Source organism: Patiria miniata, unplaced genomic scaffold (genome assembly GCF_015706575.1).
Source record: "Patiria miniata isolate m_02_andy unplaced genomic scaffold, ASM1570657v1 HiC_scaffold_15, whole genome shotgun sequence".
Taxonomy (NCBI): domain Eukaryota; kingdom Metazoa; phylum Echinodermata; class Asteroidea; order Valvatida; family Asterinidae; genus Patiria; species Patiria miniata.
Genome location: NW_024037053.1, coordinates 1454854 through 1477850, shown reverse-complemented (window position 1 = coordinate 1477850; position 22997 = coordinate 1454854). Strand labels below are relative to the sequence as shown.

At 40.1% G+C, this 22997-nt stretch overlaps 2 protein-coding genes across 2 annotated transcripts; one reads left to right on the top strand and one right to left on the bottom strand.

The window, feature by feature from the left end:
* Positions 1-38: 38 nt before the first annotated feature.
* Positions 39-15455, top strand: LOC119722354 (leucine-rich repeat-containing protein 40-like). Its single transcript, XM_038192422.1, has 13 exons — positions 39-723; positions 1306-1487; positions 2353-2426; positions 3476-3605; positions 3845-3968; positions 6739-6881; positions 7453-7625; positions 8610-8700; positions 9411-9559; positions 9903-10010; positions 11024-11134; positions 12233-12496; positions 13404-15455. The coding sequence occupies exons 1-13, from the start codon at positions 558-560 to the stop codon at positions 13507-13509; spliced, it is 1821 nt and encodes a 606-aa protein (XP_038048350.1). The 5' UTR covers positions 39-557; the 3' UTR covers positions 13510-15455.
* LOC119722353 (ATP-dependent Clp protease proteolytic subunit, mitochondrial-like) lies at positions 15417-22984 on the bottom strand. The gene is made up of 7 exons (XM_038192420.1): positions 22813-22984; positions 20605-20715; positions 19439-19510; positions 19106-19202; positions 18231-18418; positions 17459-17564; positions 15417-16661 (listed from the first exon to the last, which is right to left on the bottom strand). Exons 1-7 carry the CDS (start codon positions 22834-22836, stop codon positions 16534-16536), a joined length of 726 nt encoding a protein of 241 aa, XP_038048348.1. The 5' UTR covers positions 22837-22984; the 3' UTR covers positions 15417-16533.
* Positions 22985-22997: the final 13 nt, after the last annotated feature.

The following is a 22997-nucleotide window of genomic DNA, read 5'->3' as shown; positions in this document are numbered from 1 at the left end:
TTTTTCCCGGAATAAAAAAGTGGGGGTCGAGAGGGCGCTGTTGTATTCTAACGGTGGTGCATTTCTCAATGATGATCGAGTCAACTTAGAAATGCCTTCCGTTTATTTAATTTACATGATTTATCTCAAAAAGTATTGATTTTACGGACTTCCCGTTCGTTGCATGCTACACCAATGCCATCCAGTTCTCGATCTATGTATAATTTGAAAGTAACTATCTGATATTTAGCCAGCACGGCATCACGGCTAGGCAATTCGAATACGAGCGCGCCGAATATTGATCCAAACAGTCTGAATCCCAGTCACTAGACGTGTAAAGTACTCCATCCAAAGTATTTGCACCAGACGAACTGTACTGTGGATCATTTCTCAACACACAGCTTGCTCTGTTGGCAGGAAATCGCCACTACTTCAGTCTAGTTCAAATACTTGTGTATACTTTTGCTGGAGTATTCGTTTTTGCGATTTATTGGGCTTTTAAAGGGCTCAAGTTACTGATTCACGATCGATCTGACTAAAGCTAAGGGAATTCCGTCGTACGTCGTCTAACGACAATAATGTCTAGAAACAGAGGGGGCGGAGTCGGAGGCAGAGCTCCTCTCAAACCGAGGGCGGGTTTCCAGAAGCCGGCCCAGCAGGACTCCAATGCCGTGTCCTCGGCTCTGCTAAAGCAGGCTATGCGCAGTGGCCAACTCAACCTGTCAAATCGGGAACTCGCTAAAGGTTAGAACACAGTCACTTACGTGTCATGTGTATTGTCATTGACACTGACCTGCTGACACTGACAATAATATTGTGATGGCATTTTTGACAGATGAGAGTTTTGGAGGATGCACTTGACATGCTCGATGATGGAGATGTTTATTGAAGAAGATGCTATTGTTTCAGCATTTTATTGATTCTCCTTTTGAGTTGTGTGGTGAAGATTATTGATTTGATAAGTTTAACTTTGAATACATGAAATGGTGTCATGATGTACGGGGGGGGGGGGGGGGGGCTCTGATGTGACTGAGCAAAAAGTTCTTGCATAGACCATAGTCATGTGATGGCAATATATTTGGTCACACCCCCATTCAAATTGATCTGGCGACGCCCATGCACCAACTGCACAAAAACATTGGGATGGGGGGGGGGGGCCTAACCTTGATAATTAAAACTAAAAGTCAAGGTTTCATTCACAACATTGCAGGTACTGTTGTGTGTAGTGTAAGTATGAATAGTTCAGATCGGTACATTTTCAGTTTTAATAATTAATAACTTTAGGCCTACTTGATTTTTTGAGATTTTATCGATTTTTAAAATTAGTTCCAGACAGTGTTTGGCGGATCAACATTGACATACCAGAGGAAGCGAAGACAGTGTCTCTGGACAAGACAGAGGATGGCTGGTGGGAGCAGACAGACCTTGTCAAGCTCATCCTGGCTTGCAACAAGCTTCAAGAGATATCCAATGATATACAGCAACTGCCTGCGCTTACTGTGCTTGACGTAAGTCAGTGCCGAGATCCAGGATACATGTATGTTTTTTGAGGGGGAGGGGGCTATGTAGGTAGCTGACTGGCTTTTGAGAAGGGGGGGGGGGGAGTAGGTAGGAGGGAGAATCATTTGACTCTTGGGGGGACTTTTTGAGTTTTCAAATTGTCGGATGCTTTTAAAGCAATATTTGGACCCTCCAGAAAAAAATTTCAGGGCCATACCTAGTCCGAAAATTTGGGACTCTCAATACTGTGTATTTATAGAGTCTCAAAACTTAAGGTATTGAAAACATGCAATACAAGAAAATAGACTGGCACCTGAAACAACCAGTTGAACACAGCTTCAGTACTGCATCAATCAACTCTGCCAAAAGAGACTTCTGGCATGTCTGGTTAGTTTACTAGTCTCTATTTCTACACATTTCTCCATAGTCAACCACCAGACTAGTGACAATGAATGAAGAGGTCAGTCTTTTCAAACAGTTGGACCATGGTTGGACATGTACCAGTCTAGTCTTTAGCCTCATTTTTGAAATCACTTGACTTCCCTCTCATGTGCAAAATATGAAAGAAAAGTCTCCTTTTAAAAAACGAATTGAGTCTTCAAACTTGGCTAGTGAAATACTGAAGACCTTGTCTTCAGAAAAAAAATTGGAGAATTTTGCTGGCTAAAGAGTGAGTAAAGTTGGCCTGATTTCGTTTTGCATGTTTTTCAGCACTCAAGCTCCCAGTCTAGGTCAAACCCCTAAGTTACAAAAAACCTTAACACATCCTTTGCCCAGTCAAACTTCCAGCCCCACCCTCACACCCCATTCCCCACCCCCACCCCCAGAGGGAGAGAATTTACTTGATGTTGGTGTTTTTGTTGTTGATGACAGGTGCATGATAATGTGTTGACTTCCCTTCCACCTGCAATTGGAGAGTTGCTTAACTTGCAGAAGTTGAACATAAGGTTAGTTTAAAGGGAAAGATTTCCATATACGAAGTTCACTAATTTTCCTCTGTAGTGACTAACAAGCCCCCAGATAGCAATTTCATGTCATCATAGTCAATTTGAGCAGTGAGAAAATACAAGCATTTTCTTAGAAAACACTTAGAATTTTTCAGTCCAATCTCATAGGGTTTGTACACAGGGTGTTGAGTGAACTTCGTATATGGAAATCTTTCCGTTTAAAGGCTTATAAGGACAAGCAAACAAATAAACCAGTTTCTCGTTCGCGCCCGCTTCCTTTTAATAATCTTAATCGGTAGGTTTGTTTCTGGGTAATTACCGATGCTCCAATTAAAGTTGTACCTTTATATTTAGTGCATTGATTGCTCATTACCCAATTAAAGGTAGAGTAGGTCATATGTAGCTATCCAAAAAGTAACTGACAAAATTATTGTTGAAAAGCTTACTTGCTTTAACGATAGAAATGGCAATAAAACTCCCTGTGAAATTATTCTTTTCGGCATGCTGTCATTTTGGAGAAAACATTAAGAGAAGGCCATTTCCAAAGATGTGTCAAGTGACCCATTTTTGGAAATTTCCGTTAGTAGTTGGTTTGTAATTTGGCCAATCTGTGAATGGGTGCACGCAAGCATTAACACGACGCACGGTTGCGGTTATTCGTCGGTTCAGTATGTGACATCACGTAGCTGCAATCGGCTGAATGAGAACGTGTCTCGGATGTTGATTTCAGGTGCAATTCAAAACATGACTCGTCATATTTTGAATCGAAATTGAGATCCTAGAATATTGCTTTCTCGGAATACACAGCATTCACTGAGCTAAAACTTAGTTGTTAATCACCTGTCTTTAGATTTTGAGCACTTTTGTTGAGTTCAAACGAAAAAAAATGCACTAATGACAAATTATCTACCCTACATTTAATGCCATGTCATAATACTTTTGCTCTAAATTAGATGTCATCTTTTGAAGTGCTAGTCCACTGTGTAACATACAAGTCAAATTGAGAGTAATCCAAACTGTTTTTTTTTTTAATTGTAAATTCATTTCAGTCACAACAAAATCACGAGCCTTCCGTCTGAGATGTTCCAGCTTCGTCACTTGCTGTCCTTCCATGTTGAACACAACGACCTGACTGAATTGCCCGAAGGCATTGGAGAATTCATTCACCTTGAAGAACTGGTAAACTTTTCCAAGTTAAAATGGAGGAAATTTCAAGTCATTGTCCATGCAAGTTTGTGGTAGGAATATGACCAATATTGTCCTTACCGTATGGTAGCAAATTGCACGAAGAGCCATGTGTACTGGCTGTATAGTTTGGAAACACTGGAGATCGCCATTCTGAAAAGAATACTGCTTTCTCACTAATGGAAGCCTTGCTTAAGTACATCATGGGAATTCTCTTCCTTTTTTAAAAACAGAATCTGTCTCATAACAAGTTGACAACCCTGCCCTATACAGCTGGGCATCTTGGCAAGCTGAAGACACTGAATGTTTCAGACAATCAGCTGACGTCCCTGCCAACGTCCATGGGCATGCTGAAAGGTTAGTTCCCCACGACTCTAATAAGCGATTCAAGTCTCACTGTTTGTTTGATGTCATTTTGTAAAAGGGACATTGTCCACCTTTCAATTATCAGTCAAAATCATTATTATCCTAAGTAGATGATGATGTCCAGAGAATGGAGTGATTAAATTTAATTTTTATTAATATGCGTAATTTTCTACAATCAATCAGTTAAGAAACTCAGGATCATGCACATGAGGGTTTAAACAAAACAAAAATAATAAAAATATGACTCCACTAGTAATAATAAATTCAAAAATACTATATCAGAGCCAAAAAGCTATTAAAATTAAAGATAGTCGATATTAAGCCCACCCCGCAGGCTCTCGACTCTCGACATTTTCGATTTTGTTTTCATCCACAAAAATTAAGATTATTCTTATAAATTGACTCCTACATTTATTTGCAAAGTATTACATTTTCTTTTTGTTGTTTGTGGCTCTGTGCAATTTTTTTAAAGGAAATAAAGTCTGAATTGTAAAACGGTCTGACTCCCATCTTGTGAAAAGGAAGTCACAACGACAATGTTGGCGCAGAACCAGACTAAGATTTGTCACGGTAGAAATGTCTAAGTCCCCCCAAAAAACAGTCACTGCGCATGTTCAGTGCCGTTGCAGCTTATAATATCGTTGGCAAGAATGTTGCATCCTGACGCCACTTCGGCAGTTGTGTACGAGTCTATGGAGAGTCAAGACAATTTTCTAAGTATTTCCTAACAGAATTGGAAATGTTTCTCAGTCCCAGAGTTATGTCTTTTCAATAGTTTTGCAATGACTGACCTTAATTAAGATGATATATGAAGAAAAAAGTGACGTCAGGGTGCAACATTTTTTCCATATTATTTACTAAAAGAGGTTGTGGAATGCTCGAAGATATTTCCGTCAATTTTTGGTTATATGTAGCCTAAGGTGTGATGAAATAAAAACGACTATTGTTTCTGTCATGAAATGAGTACAAAGGTTATTTTTGAGAGCTATTTTTCAGGTCCTGTTTCGACCCGAACGTGCAATTTGTGTAAAAGTCGTTGTTGCGGGCAGCAAACAAAACACAGTAAATCGTGACGTAATAAACAGGACTCGTTTATGCTACTCTGCATTGGGAGTCCTGTTTATTACATCACGATTTAATAGTGTGTTTTGTTTGCTGCCCGCAACAACGACTTTTACACAAATTGCACGTTCGGGTCGAAACAGGCATGACAGGACTTGAAAAACAGCTCTCAAAAGTACCTTTTGTACTCCTTTTATGACAGAAACAATAGTCGTTTTTATTTCATCACACCTTAGGCTACATATACCTGAAAAATGACGGAAATGTCTTCGAGCATTCCACAACCTCTTTAAAGAAAGCCGTGCTGGCTAAAAATCCACTGCCTTTATTTTAACATGGTTCCAACAAATAAATTAAGAAATGTCCATACCTTCATTAATAAGGCATTCACTTGACGTCAGTCATTCCTCAGCTGTAGGTATGTACTCGCGTAATTGTAGAAAATGTACAGCTGTAAAAGCGTTTGTGCCATATACCAGCTACCTGAGCCACGCCCCACTGGAGACCACATGGCATACCAACTCACCCCAGCCTGGTGCAGGCAACAGAGACACAGGAAGGAATGGCACTGTTCATTCCTTCACAGACTTCTTATACTTATTTTACGGTTGAGTGTGCATAGCATAATTTCAGCAATGCCCTTTCTGCAATAAGGCAAGAGGGATTGCCCAGGACTCTATTGTATAAATTTCAATACAGCCTTTATAACCAAACAAATAAACTGCCAGTAGGATATAAAGAACATGCCTTCATCAGTATCAGGTGTTGATTAAAATAAGAACACAATACATTCAAATAACCCAACTGGCAAAATAAATAGTATGTAAGAGTATTTGATGATTAAAGGGAATATATAGTATTTGCAAACATAAAAAACAAAACTACCAAATTATTATGAAATACCTTACTGGACTGTTAGTGAATGACAGTCTGAAGCATCCTGTAAAATAATGGCACCTGGTGTGCTGTCATTTTCAAGAATTTTGGCATTTTTGTATCAATTTCCAACGCTGGTTGGCCGACCAGCATTAGAGTATTAGAGACAACTGGCTTTTTTCAAATACTGCCCACAATTTACCATATTTAGTTAGTCCGCATTTTGTTTGTAATCGATTACACACCTTTGAACAGGTACAGGCCAACTCAACTGGTTCCCTGACCTTACAATTCCCCGTACAGTATAAATTGCCCTGTTTCATCTTAAGTGGGGTCAGGGAACCAGACCACAGGAACATGGTTGTTTTTCTTGGATTTTCCAGCATCTGTGAACACAAAACTTCAAAACAAATCTGTGTAACAATATTTGCTATAAACTGCTTACCCCCAAATCCATCCATTTCTGAAAATTACAGCAATAGCAAATGTTGTGTATTCCCTTTAACCATAGACTTGCTGAGTCAACTGCTTTACCTGAGACAGTTTAACCTATTCCTATTGGTACCTGAGACAGTTGAACCTTTTCCTATTGGTCGAGAGCTCATCACATGGCAGGTTTTAAATCTCTATGCAAACACTGCTTGGTGTTTAGGCAGTATTATCCCTCAGTTAAACTTGCCAATGGATAACAGTGAAATTACTGATGTAAATTGTTAACAAATATCAATCACACTCTTTTAAGAAATGTCTCGTTCTAATTGACAATTTAAACTGATCAGAGTTAGTAAGCTGTATTCTAGAAATTCAGTATTTAAATTCCCAGCTGTGAGAATTTTGGAGGCCTCCAACAACAAACTTCCCGAGATACCGACAGAAGTTGGTGACATGAAATCATTGGAGCAGCTTTACTTGCAGCATAATGTACTGTCTGGTCTGCCACTCCTCAGAGCGTGCATAAGCCTCAAGGTAAGCTACCACTGATGAACTAGTGGGGACTTGTAATGGACTAAGTGGGGACTTGTCATGGACAAGTGGGGACTTGTCATGGATTTCACGTGTGGGGACTTGTGATGGACTAGTAGGGACTTGAGATGGACTTAGTGTGGACTTGTGATGTACTAGTGGAGACTTGTGATGGACTAGTGGGGACTTGTGATGGACTAGTGGGGACTTGTGATGGACTAGTGGGCACTTGTGATGGACTAGTGGGCACTTGTGATGGACTAGTGGGGACTTGTAATGGACTAAGTGGGGACTTGTATTGGACCAAATGGGGACTTGTGATGGACTAGTTGGGACTTGTGATGGACTAGTGGGAACTTGTGAACTAGTGGGGACTTGTGAACTAGTGGGGACTTGTGAACTAGTGGGGACTTGTGGTTGAATCAGGGACTTGTGATAAACTTGTGAGGACTTATACTGGACTAGTGGGGACTTGTGATGAACCTGTAATGAATAAGCGGGGACTTGTGATGGACTTGTGGCCGACTTGTGTGGACCGGTAATGGAGTAAATAGTTCGAATCTGGTTATCGCAGGAGCTGTTTGCGGGTAACAATCGCATCACGGTCTTGTCCCCCGACCACCTGGAGCACCTGGCTACTGTCAACGTGCTGTCCATGAGGGATAACAAACTGTATCAGATCCCCGAAGAGATTGTGAATCTGCGCAGTTTGCATCGACTGGACCTCACCAACAACAACATCTCTAGGTGGGATTTGCTAACTTTTTAACGGTCTTGAATGTAACTTATTGAAGGAGCAGAGTTCTTCCTTTCTCCGGTAAACTGGTATTTGAATCAAGCAAGCACTGTGACTAGTCAAATTTAGTCAACAGACAAAAGCAGGCAAAAGTATGCAAAGCTGTCTTATCAATCACTTGCAGTCAAATCATAGCTGTATCAAGTTACATAAACAGTCAGAGCCAGTCATTTCTGCTTTGTGTAGGCTGGGAGCTCTTAACTGTTGATTGATTTTGACTGAAAGGACAACTTTGCACAAAATGTATGTTTGCATTAGAGGGATAGAGGCCTTTTCTCAAAACATGGTTTCACTTTCAGCTTTGGCTTCAAGTTCCACCCTCCTGATTTGGAGCCCTGATTTTGGATGTTGCATCAAAGTATGGAATTTGTTTCTGTTGCTTCAGCAGAACACTACATCATGTAAACAAAACCAAAGTTCAATAAATACAGAAAGATGGTACAAATTTATGATGACATTATTTTCAAACAAATATTTCGACCTTTTTGCTGGTCACAGAGGACCAGCCTAGTGTCCTTTTTGTGCCTGACTAACTGACTGACTGACTGACTCCCCGTCACTTGAGACTAAGCCTGGTTGTCGGCTGGTGAAGAGAGCCGGGCAGTGCTCTTGTATAGGATTACCCTTCTGATGGACTACATCCAGCCCAATGTGTACACCAGATGCATGAAAAGACTTCCAGTGAATAGACATTCTGAGTAAATTGTACAGAATTGTGTGTGCTCTGCGACCAGCTTTACTAGACTTGCCTTGTACTGTTAAGCCTGTGTCGCAATTAATTAACTATAGCTTAAAACATTTACACGCAAGTCTACGGTATGGTAGCGGCTGCAGCCACTTTGCATAGACTTGTGTGTAATTTTAAGCCGTAGCCAAGTTATTTGGACACAACCTGAGAATGATTCTTTTAATTCTCTCCTTTCTTAAATCGACAGCCTGCCAAACAAGCTTGGTACCCTGACTTCTCTCAAATCGCTGGTCTTAGATGGGAATCCAATGCGTGGAATACGCAGGGACATTATCAGCGTGAGTGTATTATCTGGCCTGACAGTTTAGATTTAAGCCCGGTTTATACTTCACGCAAAAACGAAGGTGGAGCGAAATTCGTGACATCATTAATACGTTCGAAGCGCGTCCACCATTGTTGAGGACGTGAATTTCACTTTGCGCTTGCTTTGGCTTGAAGTATGAACCGGCCTTAACCCTGCTAAGCTCTGTCGAAGACTGTATTTAGTTTTATTCCCCGAATATACAGCCGATCTCTGACCAGCCCGGTAAAGACGAAACAAAATAATATAGGTTTGCTTGGAATTTTTATGGGGTATAGCGCTGCCAACATTCCCAAGGCTGGATATGATTCATCTTGCTGACAGCTACCTCTAATGCAGCGACTTTACCGTGCTTGTCAGGGAACCAGACTAGCTGGCTTGCACCCGTTCACGGATGTGTAACCGATTGCAAACAAAATGTGAACTTACTGAATTTGCCAAATTGGAGGCAGTATTTGAAAAAGGTTCAACAATGGTTGGCCCACCATATTTGGAATTTGATACAAAATTCCACTTTTCTTGAAAATGTCAGCACACCAAGTGCCATGATTTCATAGGATGCTTTAGACTTATATTCACTTGCAGTCAAGTGAGGTATTTCATAATAATTTGGTAGTTTTGTTTTTGGATGTTGCAAATGTTGTATAATACTTTAATCTTACACTTTTATTTTCCATCTTATAACAGAGGGGCACTCAAGGCATCCTCAAGTTTCTCCGTAGTCGCATCGAGGAGGAGCCGTCGTCGAAAGACGCCACAGACAGCGTGTCCGCATCAGATCCTTCCAGCGCCATGGGAGTGGTTGCCGCTGTAACCAGCAAAACCCTCGACTACAGGTGAACGATTTTTCACATCAATGCATCATCTGTGAATTAAGCAGAACATGTTAATAAGTAAATGTTATCAGCAAAGATGGCCGGGAACCAGTTGCAGGCATTATATATTACATGACATTTTAGCTGGTAACCATTTTTTTTATTTGTACTACTATTTTTTTTAGCAAAATTTCCATTTACTTAGCAAATATATTTTATGCAACAAGTCCATGAAATTAGCCCCCGTCCATGGACTGGTGGACATCCACAACTTCTTGGCAGTTAAAAGTGATGCAATATAAACAAGTTATAATCTGCTTGCTGCCAATCCAGAAGTCTTTTTGTTCTCATTTGCGTTACCCAGCAACAAGAAAGTGGCCGAGGTACCGGTGACGCTATGGGAACCAGCTCGTGAAGCCGGTGTCGCCAACGTCAACTTAAGCAAGAATGTGTTCACGGAGGTACCCACAAAGTAGGTTAAAAATCAAAAATGTCGCTCCATGTTTAGCAAGTTTGGGAACATATGGTACATTTGCAGTACAACGGGAAGTGTTGCCAACCTGAAACAAGGATATTCTTAAAGTGACATGCATTTCTAAATGGGACTTGCTACTACCTCGTTTTTGTTAGTGATGTAAAATTTGAGTCTCTTGAAAATAGCAACACACTGGCCAGAGTAATTTTACAAGATGATACACAAAACTATTTTCAAGTTCCGCCCAATTTGTTTGTAAAATTGCTGTGCTTGTGGAATTATAAAAGTTATTCACTTTGATTGAGATACAGTGGACTCTCGTTGATACAAACACTGTTAATACAAATTCTGGTTATAGCAAATATAAAGCCTTTATCTGATACACCGTGCCCTCTGGAGACATGCACACAATAGGGAACAGAAGATTGTATACGTCTCCACAGGGCAATTTCTATAGATGAATACGTCTCCACAAGGTTTTCCCGAAATAGATATATGGATTTTACTCCAAAATTAGAAATTACCAAGGTGGGTCGCAAATGGAAGAGTTTTAGAAAAGGGATATTAAGTCTGAATTTCAGTCAAGGAAAGTAATTCTGGTTAAAATAACAGCATTTTGAAACTAAAGTTTCAAACTCCAAAACTTTACTACACGAGAACAAAGAAATGTCTCCACAAGGATACAAATTTCAGTATGAATGGTCCCAACAGTGCAGTGCATTTATGTGAATAGGACCAGCATTCCACTTAGTACAAAATTCTGATATAACAAACTTTTTGGCTACGTCAAGCTGAATTGTATTAACAAGAGTCAGCTGTATTGATCAAAAATACAATTGGCCCACGCTTAGTTAGAAAATAAACAAACCGGTTAAAAATTTGTTAGGAGAAAAAAAATCATTCAGATTAATCAAAAACAGTACATCTTTGAGCAGTCTGGTTAAGGTGCAAATGGCACAGGACAGTGTTAAAGAGAACTCTTTTTCCTAATTTTCAATGTTTCATTGCAGTGTGATCCTACTCGCCAAGACTGTAACTGAGCTGAATCTTAGCTTCAACAAACTGACAACGTTACCGGCGGAACTCCAAATGATGGTGAACTTGACCCATCTAGACCTCAGGTAAGACAATAGAAAATCCTGATCTATTTGAATATTTTTTGCAACTTCATTACATCCACGAAGTGTAAATTATAACACTTCACCCACAGATTCTGTGTCTTGATTGGCCGAGAGCGAGTCACATGTTACTTTCTATTTTTGCTATCTTTCTGTGCACGGCCAAAAGTACTATACCTGTAGCAACCAAAGTACTATACCATTAGCAACCAAAGTACTATATCTACGGCGCGGTATTTGTGTGCAAATGCATGCTGGTGTGCGCGTTGAAAGTAGCCCGTATTGTTCCAAAGAGATTCAGGCCAAAATAGGGCCACTTCATCACATCACTTCATCACATCTCTTGGTGTTCCGACTTCCATAATTTTTTTAACTAAAGATGGTATCAGTATGCGGTTTTCACAGCAGTAATGCTGAGATTGTGCCCTTTTGAAATCTGTAATAAAAATATTTTTGACCAGGGTCGACAAACGACTCATGTAGCTTGATTGCATCACATATATTCTCTATTTCTCAAAATGTATAGTATCCACTGAGCTGAAACTACAACAGGTTAGTTGTTATGCAAACCCTACTGAAAGACAAATTCCCCATGCTATTTTCAAGTTTTTATCCCGAAAAATCAATTTGTTTTCTAAATTGCTATTTTTGAATGACACATCGACCCCAAAAATCAGCCAATTTTTAGTAATTGAATTATTACTTTACAATTTCGAATTATTGGCTGCCGGACAATCATTCTATTTTTGCGGGGTAGGCTGGTTCCCACCCCACAATCAGTATCACTAATGTGTATGAACCGGGAGCCAGTTTGCTCGCAAAGTGGATCTGTTTGTACCCAAAACAAAATCCTTTGTTTCAGAGGGTTGCAGACATCCAAAAAGGAAAAAAAGGAGGGATATTTTTGTTTGTTTGTTGATTAAAACATACAAGTTGAAAATGTATTCATAGAAAAAAAATAATTGAATTTTAGAGCACAGGGTTAGGTATCATCTTTCGTATTTTGAGTACTTTTGTTTCTTTGAACAAAAACAAAAAAAGCACACAAAGCAAATGGTCTCATGTACCTTTCAAATTGATATTTTTTCCCTTTTGTGTCAGGAACAATGCAATCAGCACCCTCCCTTCCGAGTGGAGCACCCTGGTCAAACTCAGGGAGATCTCCTTGTCCTGCAACCGTCTGAAGGAGGTCCCGGCCGTGGTCTACCAGTGGGCAGAGCTAGAGAACCTCCTCCTTGCCGACAACCAGATCGGCTTGATTGACGTGGTCAACTTGCTTCGGCTTCCCAAGCTATCGACCCTGGACCTGCAGAACAACGACGTCATGCAGGTGCCCCCGGAGCTTGGAAACGTCCAATCACTTCGGTGAGTATTGATGCGTGCAACAAAAGAACCGATCATTAGGCCCCGCCCACATGTTCTGACCAATCACGGCCGTGATTTGTGTCCGACTTGCGTGAACAAAAGCGCGATATGCATGCACGCGGAGTATGGCTCGCGCGGCTGGAAATATGCAGTGTTGTATTGGAAAGGCGCAATTGTAGTTCCCCACGTGTGCAGATGGTAGGGCTAAAGCCTAAACTTCCAGGGTTCACTTATGCAGATAAGACAATTATGCAGAATCGTGTTGAATTGAGCATGGTTAGGGTTAAAGGGAAAAAAATATAAACAACAATTGCAAAAATTAAAAAAAAAAAAAAACCAGATTATTTTGAAATTTCTCACTGGACTGTTAGTGAATGTCAGTCTAAAGCATCCTGTGAAATCATGGCTCCTGATGTGCTGTCATTTTCAAGAAAAATGGCCTTTTGTATTTATTTCCAACACTGGTCGGCTGACCAGCATTTGAAAAACTGGCTTTTGTCAAATACTGCCCCTAATTTACCATATTTAGTTAGTCCGCATTTGGTTTGCAATTAGTTACACACCTATGAACGGGTACAAGCCAGCTGGACTGGTTCCCTGACCTTACAATTCCCTGACGTCTCTAAATTGCTCTGTTTCATCTTGAGTCGGGTCAAGGAACCAGACTACAAAAAAAACCGATTGTTTTTCTTGGTTTTCCCAGCATCTACGAACACAAAACTTCAAACATTCATAACTTTTTTTTTTTTATATACAAACATGAGGTTTTAAGGCTGACAATTTGAAACAGATAACTGTCAGCCATAAATTTGTATAAATTACTAATTATTGATCCGTAATTATGACTTGTTTTTCATAATAGTTGGTCTCAAAGAAGCCATTTTCTTTTCATTCTGTTTGCATCCAGGTCGCTTCAGCTCGGAGGCAATCCGTTCCGGAATCCCAGGCCGGCTGTCCTTGCTAAGGGCACGCCTGCCCTTTTGGCATTTCTCAGAGACAGAATACCTACTTAAACGACCAGCGTGGCCACTGCTTGGGGGTTTTCCCAAGGTCTTGGGATATTTTTGGCTTGGTCATGGAAAAGCGCCACAAAATCTTGGGATTTTGTGCAAGTTGAGCGGGGCGTTTGAGCTTGCGCAAAAATCGTTTTTGCATTTTAAAAAAAAAGTGTCGCTTGCATTGCACGAATGGCAGCTTGTGCTAATTGGTTCTTTGCTCCTATTCTGATACATCTTCCGGACTGTCTTGGGTAATCTTGGGAATTTTACTGTGATCATCTTGGGATTTTAAAATTTGATGACTGGCCACACCATTAATGACTATTACTATACCTCATAAATATTAATCAGGCAACCGTGGCTTCCCATTGGTCCATTCCAACAACTTAACTGTGTGAAAGTTTTTACTATCACCCCGCGTCTTCGTACGCGTGCATGACGCGCAAAAACCAGGTAAGTACTATCACACACCTTGGTCGCACCCTTAGATTTGTTTGAATTTTGCATGCTTGCGTACCGTGGAGATCACCAGTGAGGACAGTTGTTCCAGTCTTACGGCATACATAAAACTGGCGACCAGTGGTGCTCGCTTTGCGATTTTGACCGAGGAAGAACTGGCCGAAATTTTGGATAATAATAATAAATCCCAGTGTTTTGAGTGAATGTTAAAGTTATTAGATGACACAACATTTTACTTTCTATTCTGTTTGTCTCCTTAAATTAATAACAATGTTTCAGTAAAAACATGGTGAACTGGACCAATGAAATACCGCAGCTGCGTGATGACTATTTATGAGGCATAGTAAAACAAATACAACATGGTTTTGCGGGGAAATAGTGAAAACAAATGATCCCTCGGCTTCTCCTCGGGAGAAAAATAACCAACACCTCGGGGTCATTAGTTTTCACTTTTTCCCTGCAAACCATGTTGTATTTGTATTCTAGGCAACAGAGTTGTAGGCAAGTCCATCACAAGTGAAGTCCACAACGCTACCGCAACTAAAATCAAAGTTAGGTCGACAACTGACCCTGCCTGTCAATACAGAATTTGTATGTGCAATACATTGCAGCTACTGCATGTACATACATTCTTGTTCCGTAGTTATGGGGACAAACACTGTCTTTACAAGGTATTTGTAGGGACCGAAAACGCTGTGGGGACAGCAGAAAGCCCTCATAACTCGGTCCTAATTTGCCCAACAATAAACAAACTTCCCCATAATGTGGTGTAGACCTACCCTACATGGTATGCATTTGCACACAATACTGGTTATGCGTATAGTACTTTGGTTTATGGGTATACTACTTTTGGCCATGCACAGCAACATAGCGAATGCCATGTGACTCGCTCTCGGCCAATCAAGATACAGAATCTGAGGCTGAGGTTTTTAATTTAAATTATATTGAAAGTACTATAAATTTATGACCAGAGTGATGGGAAATTTGACCTGAAATCATCGTCAGTTGATCATGCACATTAATTTTGACGAAAAGCGATCAAGTGTTAAAGACCCAGATGTCATTCAACAGAGAAATGGAACATGAAGTTGTGAGACTTGCACACTCTTTTGAGTGCTGCTGATCATTTCAAAAAAGCTGACAACAAACCACATGTGCAAATCATTTCAAGTGATCAGCAAAGCCCCAAATATCTCGAAAGTTTGTGGAACATTTTCTCAATTAAATACCTTGTTCCTTGTAATTTATATCGTTGTGAAAATATGAAAGAAAAATATGAAAGAAAATTTCACCAACTTGGTCAAATCTTGGCAACAGCTGTGACAAAATAACAAAAACTTATAAAACTATTAAAAGTATAAACTATTAAAAGTATGGTTATGCTGTGATGTTTAAATTATTATTTTTGCATGAAAACTGCATTTAAAATTGAAGACTTGAAAAAGAAACAGTACGATATCAAATTGTAAATAAAATGCCTCATTTAATAATCTCTCATTGAATTGGCTGACTCTGTTTGTTTTTCACATCTTTACCATGTTGTTTAGTGAGTTTATTTTGTCTTTTGGAGGAATTTGCAATGGCTTTTCTGTGGACTTGATTATGCTCAGTTTGTTCCAAGATGATGTTGTGCATCGGATCGGGTTGACCAGCCAAACCGACCCAAAACATTGATATAAACCAAATCCGTTCCGAACCCGATCTGAATTCCCTAAATCTGACCCAGCCCGACACGACCCAACAAAAATTCAAGGAAAACCGACCCGATTCGACCAGACTGAAATGATGGGAAAACGACCCAAAGTCGGTTGTGGTTTCGGGTCGGGTTTGCACAACATTATTCCAAGAGCATGTGAGGAAATTATTCACAAGCTAAATCGAGTTGGGCTCGAACCCATGACATCCTATCTGCTAGTAGAGACGTCTCGACCAGGTTTGGGGTTGGAGGGGGGGGGGGGGGAAACAGGATTCTGTTTTTCTGAAAAAGTTTGTTTCATTTGTAAAAAAAATGGTTAAGAGTGATAAAGGGTGTTACAACATGTACTTTTAGCAACTGTGAGGTACTGGCACTTTCATTCACCAAAAAAATAAGCAACATGTTGCCAGCTGTCACTGACCAATGAGCACTGTACTACATGGAGCATTATCGCGCTCGTGAGATAACTAATAGTATTTATAGGTGGATGCTGACATACAGGCATGTTTTACATCGGCTTATCTAACTCCCAGACCCATTTTCTTGAAACTCAATGGTGTCTGACTCTGGAGCGCTTAATAGTAACATAGCAACTGATGAAAACTGGTGTGCAAATGAATGAATGTCTTCACGGATTGAAACGTAATGCCACCCGCAACTTAAATCCATTTAAACCATTGTAGTGCTGGCGCGGTTTGTGGCTGTACAGGGAGTAACAGGCAGGGTCTTTAGGGGTGGTACATGGGTTAAGGTATCCACTGTAATCTTTTAGGCATAGGGATTTCTGGTGTCACCTTTAAATATTTTTTTTTTGGTCAGAGTGAGGGGTCGAAAAGCACATTGAAAGTCCTCAGTACAAAAAGAATATTTGTTTTTCGCTGTCATCATTTGCTGCCATCCTCTTTGGGATCGTCTTCTCCTGGGAGTGGAGGATGCTCCAGCACCTTGTCAATAATCCCAAACACCTTGGCCTCCTCTGGACTCATGAAGCGATCTCTCTCCATCGCCGACTCTGATAAGAACAATTCCAACCAAAATTTGTTTTTCTCATGGTATTTTGAAAAACTGTGATGTGATTTGAGGACAACAAGTTAATTTTTTTCAGCATTGCTTTGAGGACAAGTGGGTTAGGTTTTTCGTTAACCCTTACCTTCCCAACTCCATCAAATTCCATCCCCCCATTTTGGGGATTTTGGCAGGCAAGCCATGAGTACCAAGTCCATCAAAATCCACCCATAGCAGTGGTGGATTTGTGATGGATTTTGGCGGATGTGGTCCTGAAGCATTGTGTGAAGGAGAGTCAGTGATGGATTTTGTCTGACTTGGTACAGTACTTAGTAAAACTCAGGAGTTAAGGCTAAAATCTCAACAATACAAATCTGGAAGGCTCAAAACTGATAAAAATTTAAAACATTTGTTGAGACGTATTTCAGGCATGCAACTGGAAATTAAGAAAAAGCAAGAAAACTCCAAACCACACAAGACTTTGTACAGTGTTTTTTCAATTTGTAATGGCATTCACGAGAAGTTAAAAAACGAGGAAATCAGCAGATCCGAGGAAAAGTTGCACGCCTAGTATTTGCTGGTCCCAGAGGGCCAGCATTGTGGCCTCTGTGTACCTGACTGACTGACCGACTCACTTGTGAGCTGGGCAGTGCTATCATATAGGATTACCCCGTATCGTCAATGAATGGGCTAAATCTGGCCCATTGTTTACACAGATGCATGAAAAACGTCCAGTCAATGGTCATTCCGAATTTTCTGGGCCCAGGTACCAGTTTCTCTAAGCTTACTTATGTTTTGACTTACCTATTGCTTCTAGTTGTTGCTTTGTGTGTTTGACATACAGCTTGTTAATGTTGGCTTTAATCTTCAGGATTTCCTCTGCCTGTATCTGAATATCAGTGGCTTGGCCCTGCGGATGAGAAGTTCAGAAATGAAATATCTTCCAAACTGAATTTTTGGGATTTTGTTGGGGTTTAGCCAGTTCATACTTCATGTGAATGCAGAAGTGAAGCAAATTCAACATCAGGAAACATTTACTGTGAAATTTGTCGGAGTTTAAATGTGTTCAACTTCTGCGATTTCTTGCCATGATGTCACAAATGTGTGTTTGCATTTGCTATCGCGCCAAGTAGGAACTGGCTTTTAGGCTGGGTAAAGGACGGTTTTCCTGGCCAATGCAAATCCATGTTACAAACAAATTTAGTTCGTTCTTGGATTGCTGTAGAGTGTGAATACAAGGGATGTACATACACTACTCTACCAAGGAATCACCTCAAAGAGGCATCTTTTTTTTTATTTCACGTTCAACTTTTTGAATACATTTTTCACGCAGTTAATCATCTATCTTTCATCTTCAACCAACCAGGCTCGTTGCCAAAGGGGGGGGGGAGGGGAGTAGGGGGGCTGGTGGGGCCGGATCGGGCCCCCCTTGGCAAGCACTTTGCCCCCCCCCCCCCCCCCCGGCAAAAGCCATACATATGTATTTTGTATTTTTTATGGTAGTGAGCCCCCAAATGCCTGACCCAGCAGTGTGACTCTCGAAAAGGGTCAAACTGACTAGGCAGTCATGTCTTACCGCTGCTTGACCCGATGGTTGGTGAACCATGACCCTGGAGTTAGGGAGGCTGTATCGCATCCCCGGCGTGCCTGCTGCTAGCAGGAGGGAGGCCATACTGCAGGCCTGCCCCACGCACCATGTGGAGATGGGTGGTAGGACGTACTGCATTGTGTCGTAAATGCCCAAGCCCGCCGTTACTGAACCACCTGATGTGCACAAACAAGATGGTCATTCACATGAGTCTTTACAGACCTACTTGGGACAACAACAATTGCATAATCTTTGGTTGAAATGACCATTTCAGACCGTTTCATCTCTTGCAATGAAGAGAGATTACATAAGAGAGTTCAGAGACCTGGATCATTCTAGAAATTTAGGCTCAGAAATATCATTAACCCTCCTATGCAACCACAAACTTTACATGTCATTAAACTTCAGAGACCGCGAAATTATAAAATGGTGATAGTGATATGGCCTGAGTCCAATCACAATGCAGCATACACGCTGCACTCCCACGTGAAAAGACAAAGTGTGCTGGGCAAAATGACTCATGACAAAAGTTTCCTGATCTTTTTACGCTTCTTTGTGACGTTTTTGGCAGTGTTTTCCCTGGATTGGCCGAACAAAAGTTCACGATAAACAGAGGTGCAGGCATTTCAAGTTACAGGGGTTTTCGTGCACATAGAATCTACATGTATTCTCTTAACAAGAATGCAGTATTACCTCGAGATAAAACTGAGTTTCGAGTTATCCGAATTTGAATTAACGTGTGTCTACCATAGATGGGATACAAGGGTAAATTTCAAGGATTACATTAAACAAAATCTATTTTATGAGCCTTTTGTAACTGAAAAGCCAAAAACAGAATCAAACAGACAAACAAACAGATTTACCTGGACTGTTGATGTACATATGGATTGGTTTCTTGTTACTCTCTGATTGAAGGAATAGCATCTGGGCCACCACCAGGCTGGATATTGTGTCATCAATCTGAAAATAACAAGGCAACACAATGAGAAGAGAAAATGGGCAATTCCATCGTTACGGACGTTACATTCACTTTGAAACAACAAAATAAAGTACTTGCAGTAAAAGCAAATTTAGGCACAACTCTAGCTTGGACCTTAACGTACAACAGGAACGTACGCAGGAACTAATTGGTTAAAGGACAAGACTTACTGCTGTTTAGAGAATGTTTTCTTTACAATCGCCGATGCTTTACTTACAGGACCCATGAGACATATGATGCGTTCCTTCAGTAACCTTGAATATATATCATAGGCTCTCTCCCCTCGACCCTGTAATCATAGGGAAAAAGTAAGAGCAATTATAATCAAATACTGATCTTCAGAAAAATCTGTCAACTTAAAGGTAACAGACACCATTTGCAAAAAAAAAAATTTGTTTTGCCAATTCAAGGAATAATACAATAAATCTGAAGCAGGTTGCACTTTAAAACGACCTCAAATGAACCCTAGATGACCTTTGACCTCCAACTTTGGAAAACTTGTGATGAACCCCACCCAAGGATTACTCCATCCAAGTGACATTAAAATCCATCAAATTCTGTAGACAAAGAAACATTTGCGGCATATCTGAACGACCTCCAATGACCCCTACATGACCTCAGTAATCCGATGAAGAATTGTGTCTTCCCACCCAAGGGTCACTGCATCCAAGTTTCATCAAAATCCATGAAAGCATGTAGAAGTTATATATATTTTTTCAAAACTTTAACATGCGGGTCCAGACAGGGCTCTGGAGTGTTCTGAAACGTGCAAAACTAAATCAGGCCCACTTTACTCACAGTTAAGCCAGCAAATTTCTCCAAAAATTCCACTGGGGCAAAGAAAATGTCCTCAGTATTTCACCAACCAAGTTTGCAGACTCAATTAAATTTTTAAAGAAGACTTTTCTTCAATTTTTGCACATGAGAGGGAAGTCAAGTGATTCCAAAATGGGGCTAAAGACTAGACTGGTACATGTCAAACCATGGTCCAACTATTTGGAAAGACTGACCTCTTCATTCAGTGTCAATAGTCTGGTGGCTTTACTATGGAGAAATGTGTAGTAAATTGAGACTAGTTCCGTGCTTCATGCCACATGCTTCTTAAATTCTTTTGGCATGGTCGATTGATGCAGTACTGAAGCTGTGTTGGACTGGTTGTGTTAGGTGCCAGTCTATTCTTGTTTTGCATGTTTTCAATACCTTAAGTTTTGGGACTCTCATACACAGTATTGAGAGTCCCAAATTTTCGGACTAATGCGGGTCTACAGTCATACAGTCATACAAATAGGACTGGTTAGTGTCTCCCAAAACTTCATTTAGGCGACAAAAAAATTAACCTGTCGAAAGTTCTGTCGAAAATTCTGTGAAATAAAGAATACTCACCGTTTGTTCGATAACAATGGGTACCATTGGTGAATGCAGCTTGGCTGCAGCATGGAAGGATCGTTGTATATTATGTTGGCTGTGTGGCCCAACATTGGCCACCAACACCCTCTGCAAAAAAACATTAAAAAAACAACATAAGTAAACAAAACAGTGATACTTGAACATGGCTATGTGAATTTAAAATGGTTGTGTCAAGTTCTGAGTTCATTTCAAAGGCTGTACTGCTCCAGGTGATTTATTTGAAAAACTTAAATTTCACTTTCAGTTGGGTAACAATTGACAAATGTGAGGCATTCTGGCAAAATTAGACAGAACTGCGCAGAGGTCGAAATAAGGGTTTGTGGGTTTTAGGAAAGAGAATAAAATTCTCCTTGCAATACTGTTTGTTGCACTTCAACCGGACAATCAGTTGACAGAATGTGGCTGTTTAAAGTTTGCATGTATCAACATGTCAAGAAAGTAAAATACTGAGAAAAAGGCCTTTAAAGTTTCGACATGAAAAGGAAAGATGCCAATTGTTTTTCTGGAAAGAGTTCCATACCTGTCCTGGGCATCACTTGACACCCTGTGCACAAACCCTATACGAGACTGGTCTGAAAATTCCAACTGTTTTCTCAATAAATGCTTCAATATTTTCCCTGCTAAATTTGACTTTTTAGGACATGTTATCGCTTTCTGATGGCTGATAGGTCACTGCAGGGAAAAATTAGTGAGTCCATGTAGGGAATTCTTTCATTTTTTCCTTAAAAAACGCTTGTATTCCAAGATTTTTATACCATTTCTTTAATATATTTGTAGTAGACATATCAAACAAAAAATACAAATAAGTCTGAAAATCTGAAAAAAATTAACCCCCATTCGGTTTTTGTTTTTTTGGGCTCTTTTCTCCACTATGGCCTATGCCAAGTTCTGTCTAATTTTGCCGGAATATCTAAGAAATAATTGGTTCAAGATCAACAATAACAAGAAATTATGCCTTACTAATTCCAAGGGGAACAGGACACCTTAACATGATGCTAACGATAATAAATGAAAAGTTCTTCACAATTCTTGATAACAAGCTTTTATCCTTGGGTGAAGGAACCTGTGTTCAGATTATTGGCACATAGTGTTTGTTACAAAAATCTAGATTTTCTTACCCCTAGAATTAGAATTCTAGAATCAGAATTCTAGTATTAGAAGGTACTCCTGTACCTTCTAGCAATATCACTTTGGGATTTTTTAATACTGCATTGATAGACGGATTATTTGCATCTCGAATTCCACTTTCGCACACAACAATCTCTCAAAAAAAATCAGCCCTGACTGATCCATAACCATATCTCTTCAAAATTCATACTTAGACCTACCCACTTTATACTTATAGTGATAGAAAATTCGAAGTGGCTATCATTACGGCAGTACCCACTTTATACTTATAGTGATAGAAAATTCGAAGTGGCTATCATTACGGCAGTCGTTGTTTAGCGCCCTCTACGATACTTTTTTGATACGCACGCAGGTATATAGTTATTTGTTTCCACACAGTTTAGCGAGCAGTGCGACAGCTCAGTCGGTAGAGGGTAGGATTTTGCACCGCGAGGTTGCGGGTTCGCATCTCAGTTTTGCACTCGAATTTTTTTCCTTTTCTAACTTGAGGCTTTGGAGGATTTTTTTTAAAAGGGAAATAAAGTCCGAATTTCATAACGTTCAAATTCACTTTTTTCCTTCTAATTTTATATTTTCTTGTCATGTTTTTATAAAAGTTGCAGTCTACCGTAACGATAGAAAATGGGAAATGCGTTACGGCTGCCGTAACAATAGCCACTGCGTAGAAAATTAGACCCCCTTTTTCAGACATCTACTTTTCGTGTAATTTCGTGTTGGAATTTAGATACGCAAATGTGTGCAAATGAACCTGGAAATTACATGAAATATAGATACTGAAAAAACAAAAAAAGGGGGGACTAATTTTCTTTCGCTTTTCCTAAAAAATTTGGAAACGTTTCTCAGTCCCAGATTCATGTCTTATCATCAGTTTTGCATTATTGCAATGAATGACCTTCATTGAGAAAGAAAGTGGCGTCAGGTTGAAACATTTTTTCCATACAGGATCCTGAAGTCAATGCTCAGTGGACTAGAAACAAGTCTAACACGGTACACATTGACTGTGTGTTGTGAAGTTGTGTAACACTTGTTTGTGCTACCGACTAAAATAGTACTTACCCGTAAACACCGCACCACCAGCATTTCACTCTTTGGAAGTACCTATACTATAGGCAAAGTATGAAGAACGTTCAAATCTGGTTTGTTTAACAACAGCTCTTGTTTATTTATTGAAGTTTGGAAGTGTGCCTTTTCTTCTTCAACAGGTTCGACTTTGGCGAGAGCAGATTTTTTTTTCGCTCTAC

What these genes read in the sequence shown, in the direction of transcription:
- LOC119722354 (XM_038192422.1), top strand. Translation starts at nt 558, where the DNA reads ATGTCTAGAAACAGAGGGGGCGGAGTCGGAGGCAGAGCTCCTCTCAAA. An exon ending in GTCCATGGGCATGCTGAAAG is followed by an intron (nt 3,969 to 6,738) that starts GTTAGTTCCCCA and finishes TTAAATTCCCAG; the next exon opens with CTGTGAGAATTTTGGAGGCC. An exon ending in TTGACCCATCTAGACCTCAG is followed by an intron (nt 11,135 to 12,232) that starts GTAAGACAATAG and finishes CTTTTGTGTCAG; the next exon opens with GAACAATGCAATCAGCACCC.
- LOC119722353 (XM_038192420.1), bottom strand. Translation starts at nt 22,836, where the DNA reads ATGCTGGTGGTGCGGTGTTTACGG. An exon ending in TATGTACATCAACAGTCCAG is followed by an intron (nt 18,419 to 19,105) that starts GTAAATCTGTTT and finishes TGTGCACATCAG; the next exon opens with GTGGTTCAGTAACGGCGGGC. An exon ending in GCAACAACTAGAAGCAATAG is followed by an intron (nt 16,662 to 17,458) that starts GTAAGTCAAAAC and finishes TGTTCTTATCAG; the next exon opens with AGTCGGCGATGGAGAGAGAT.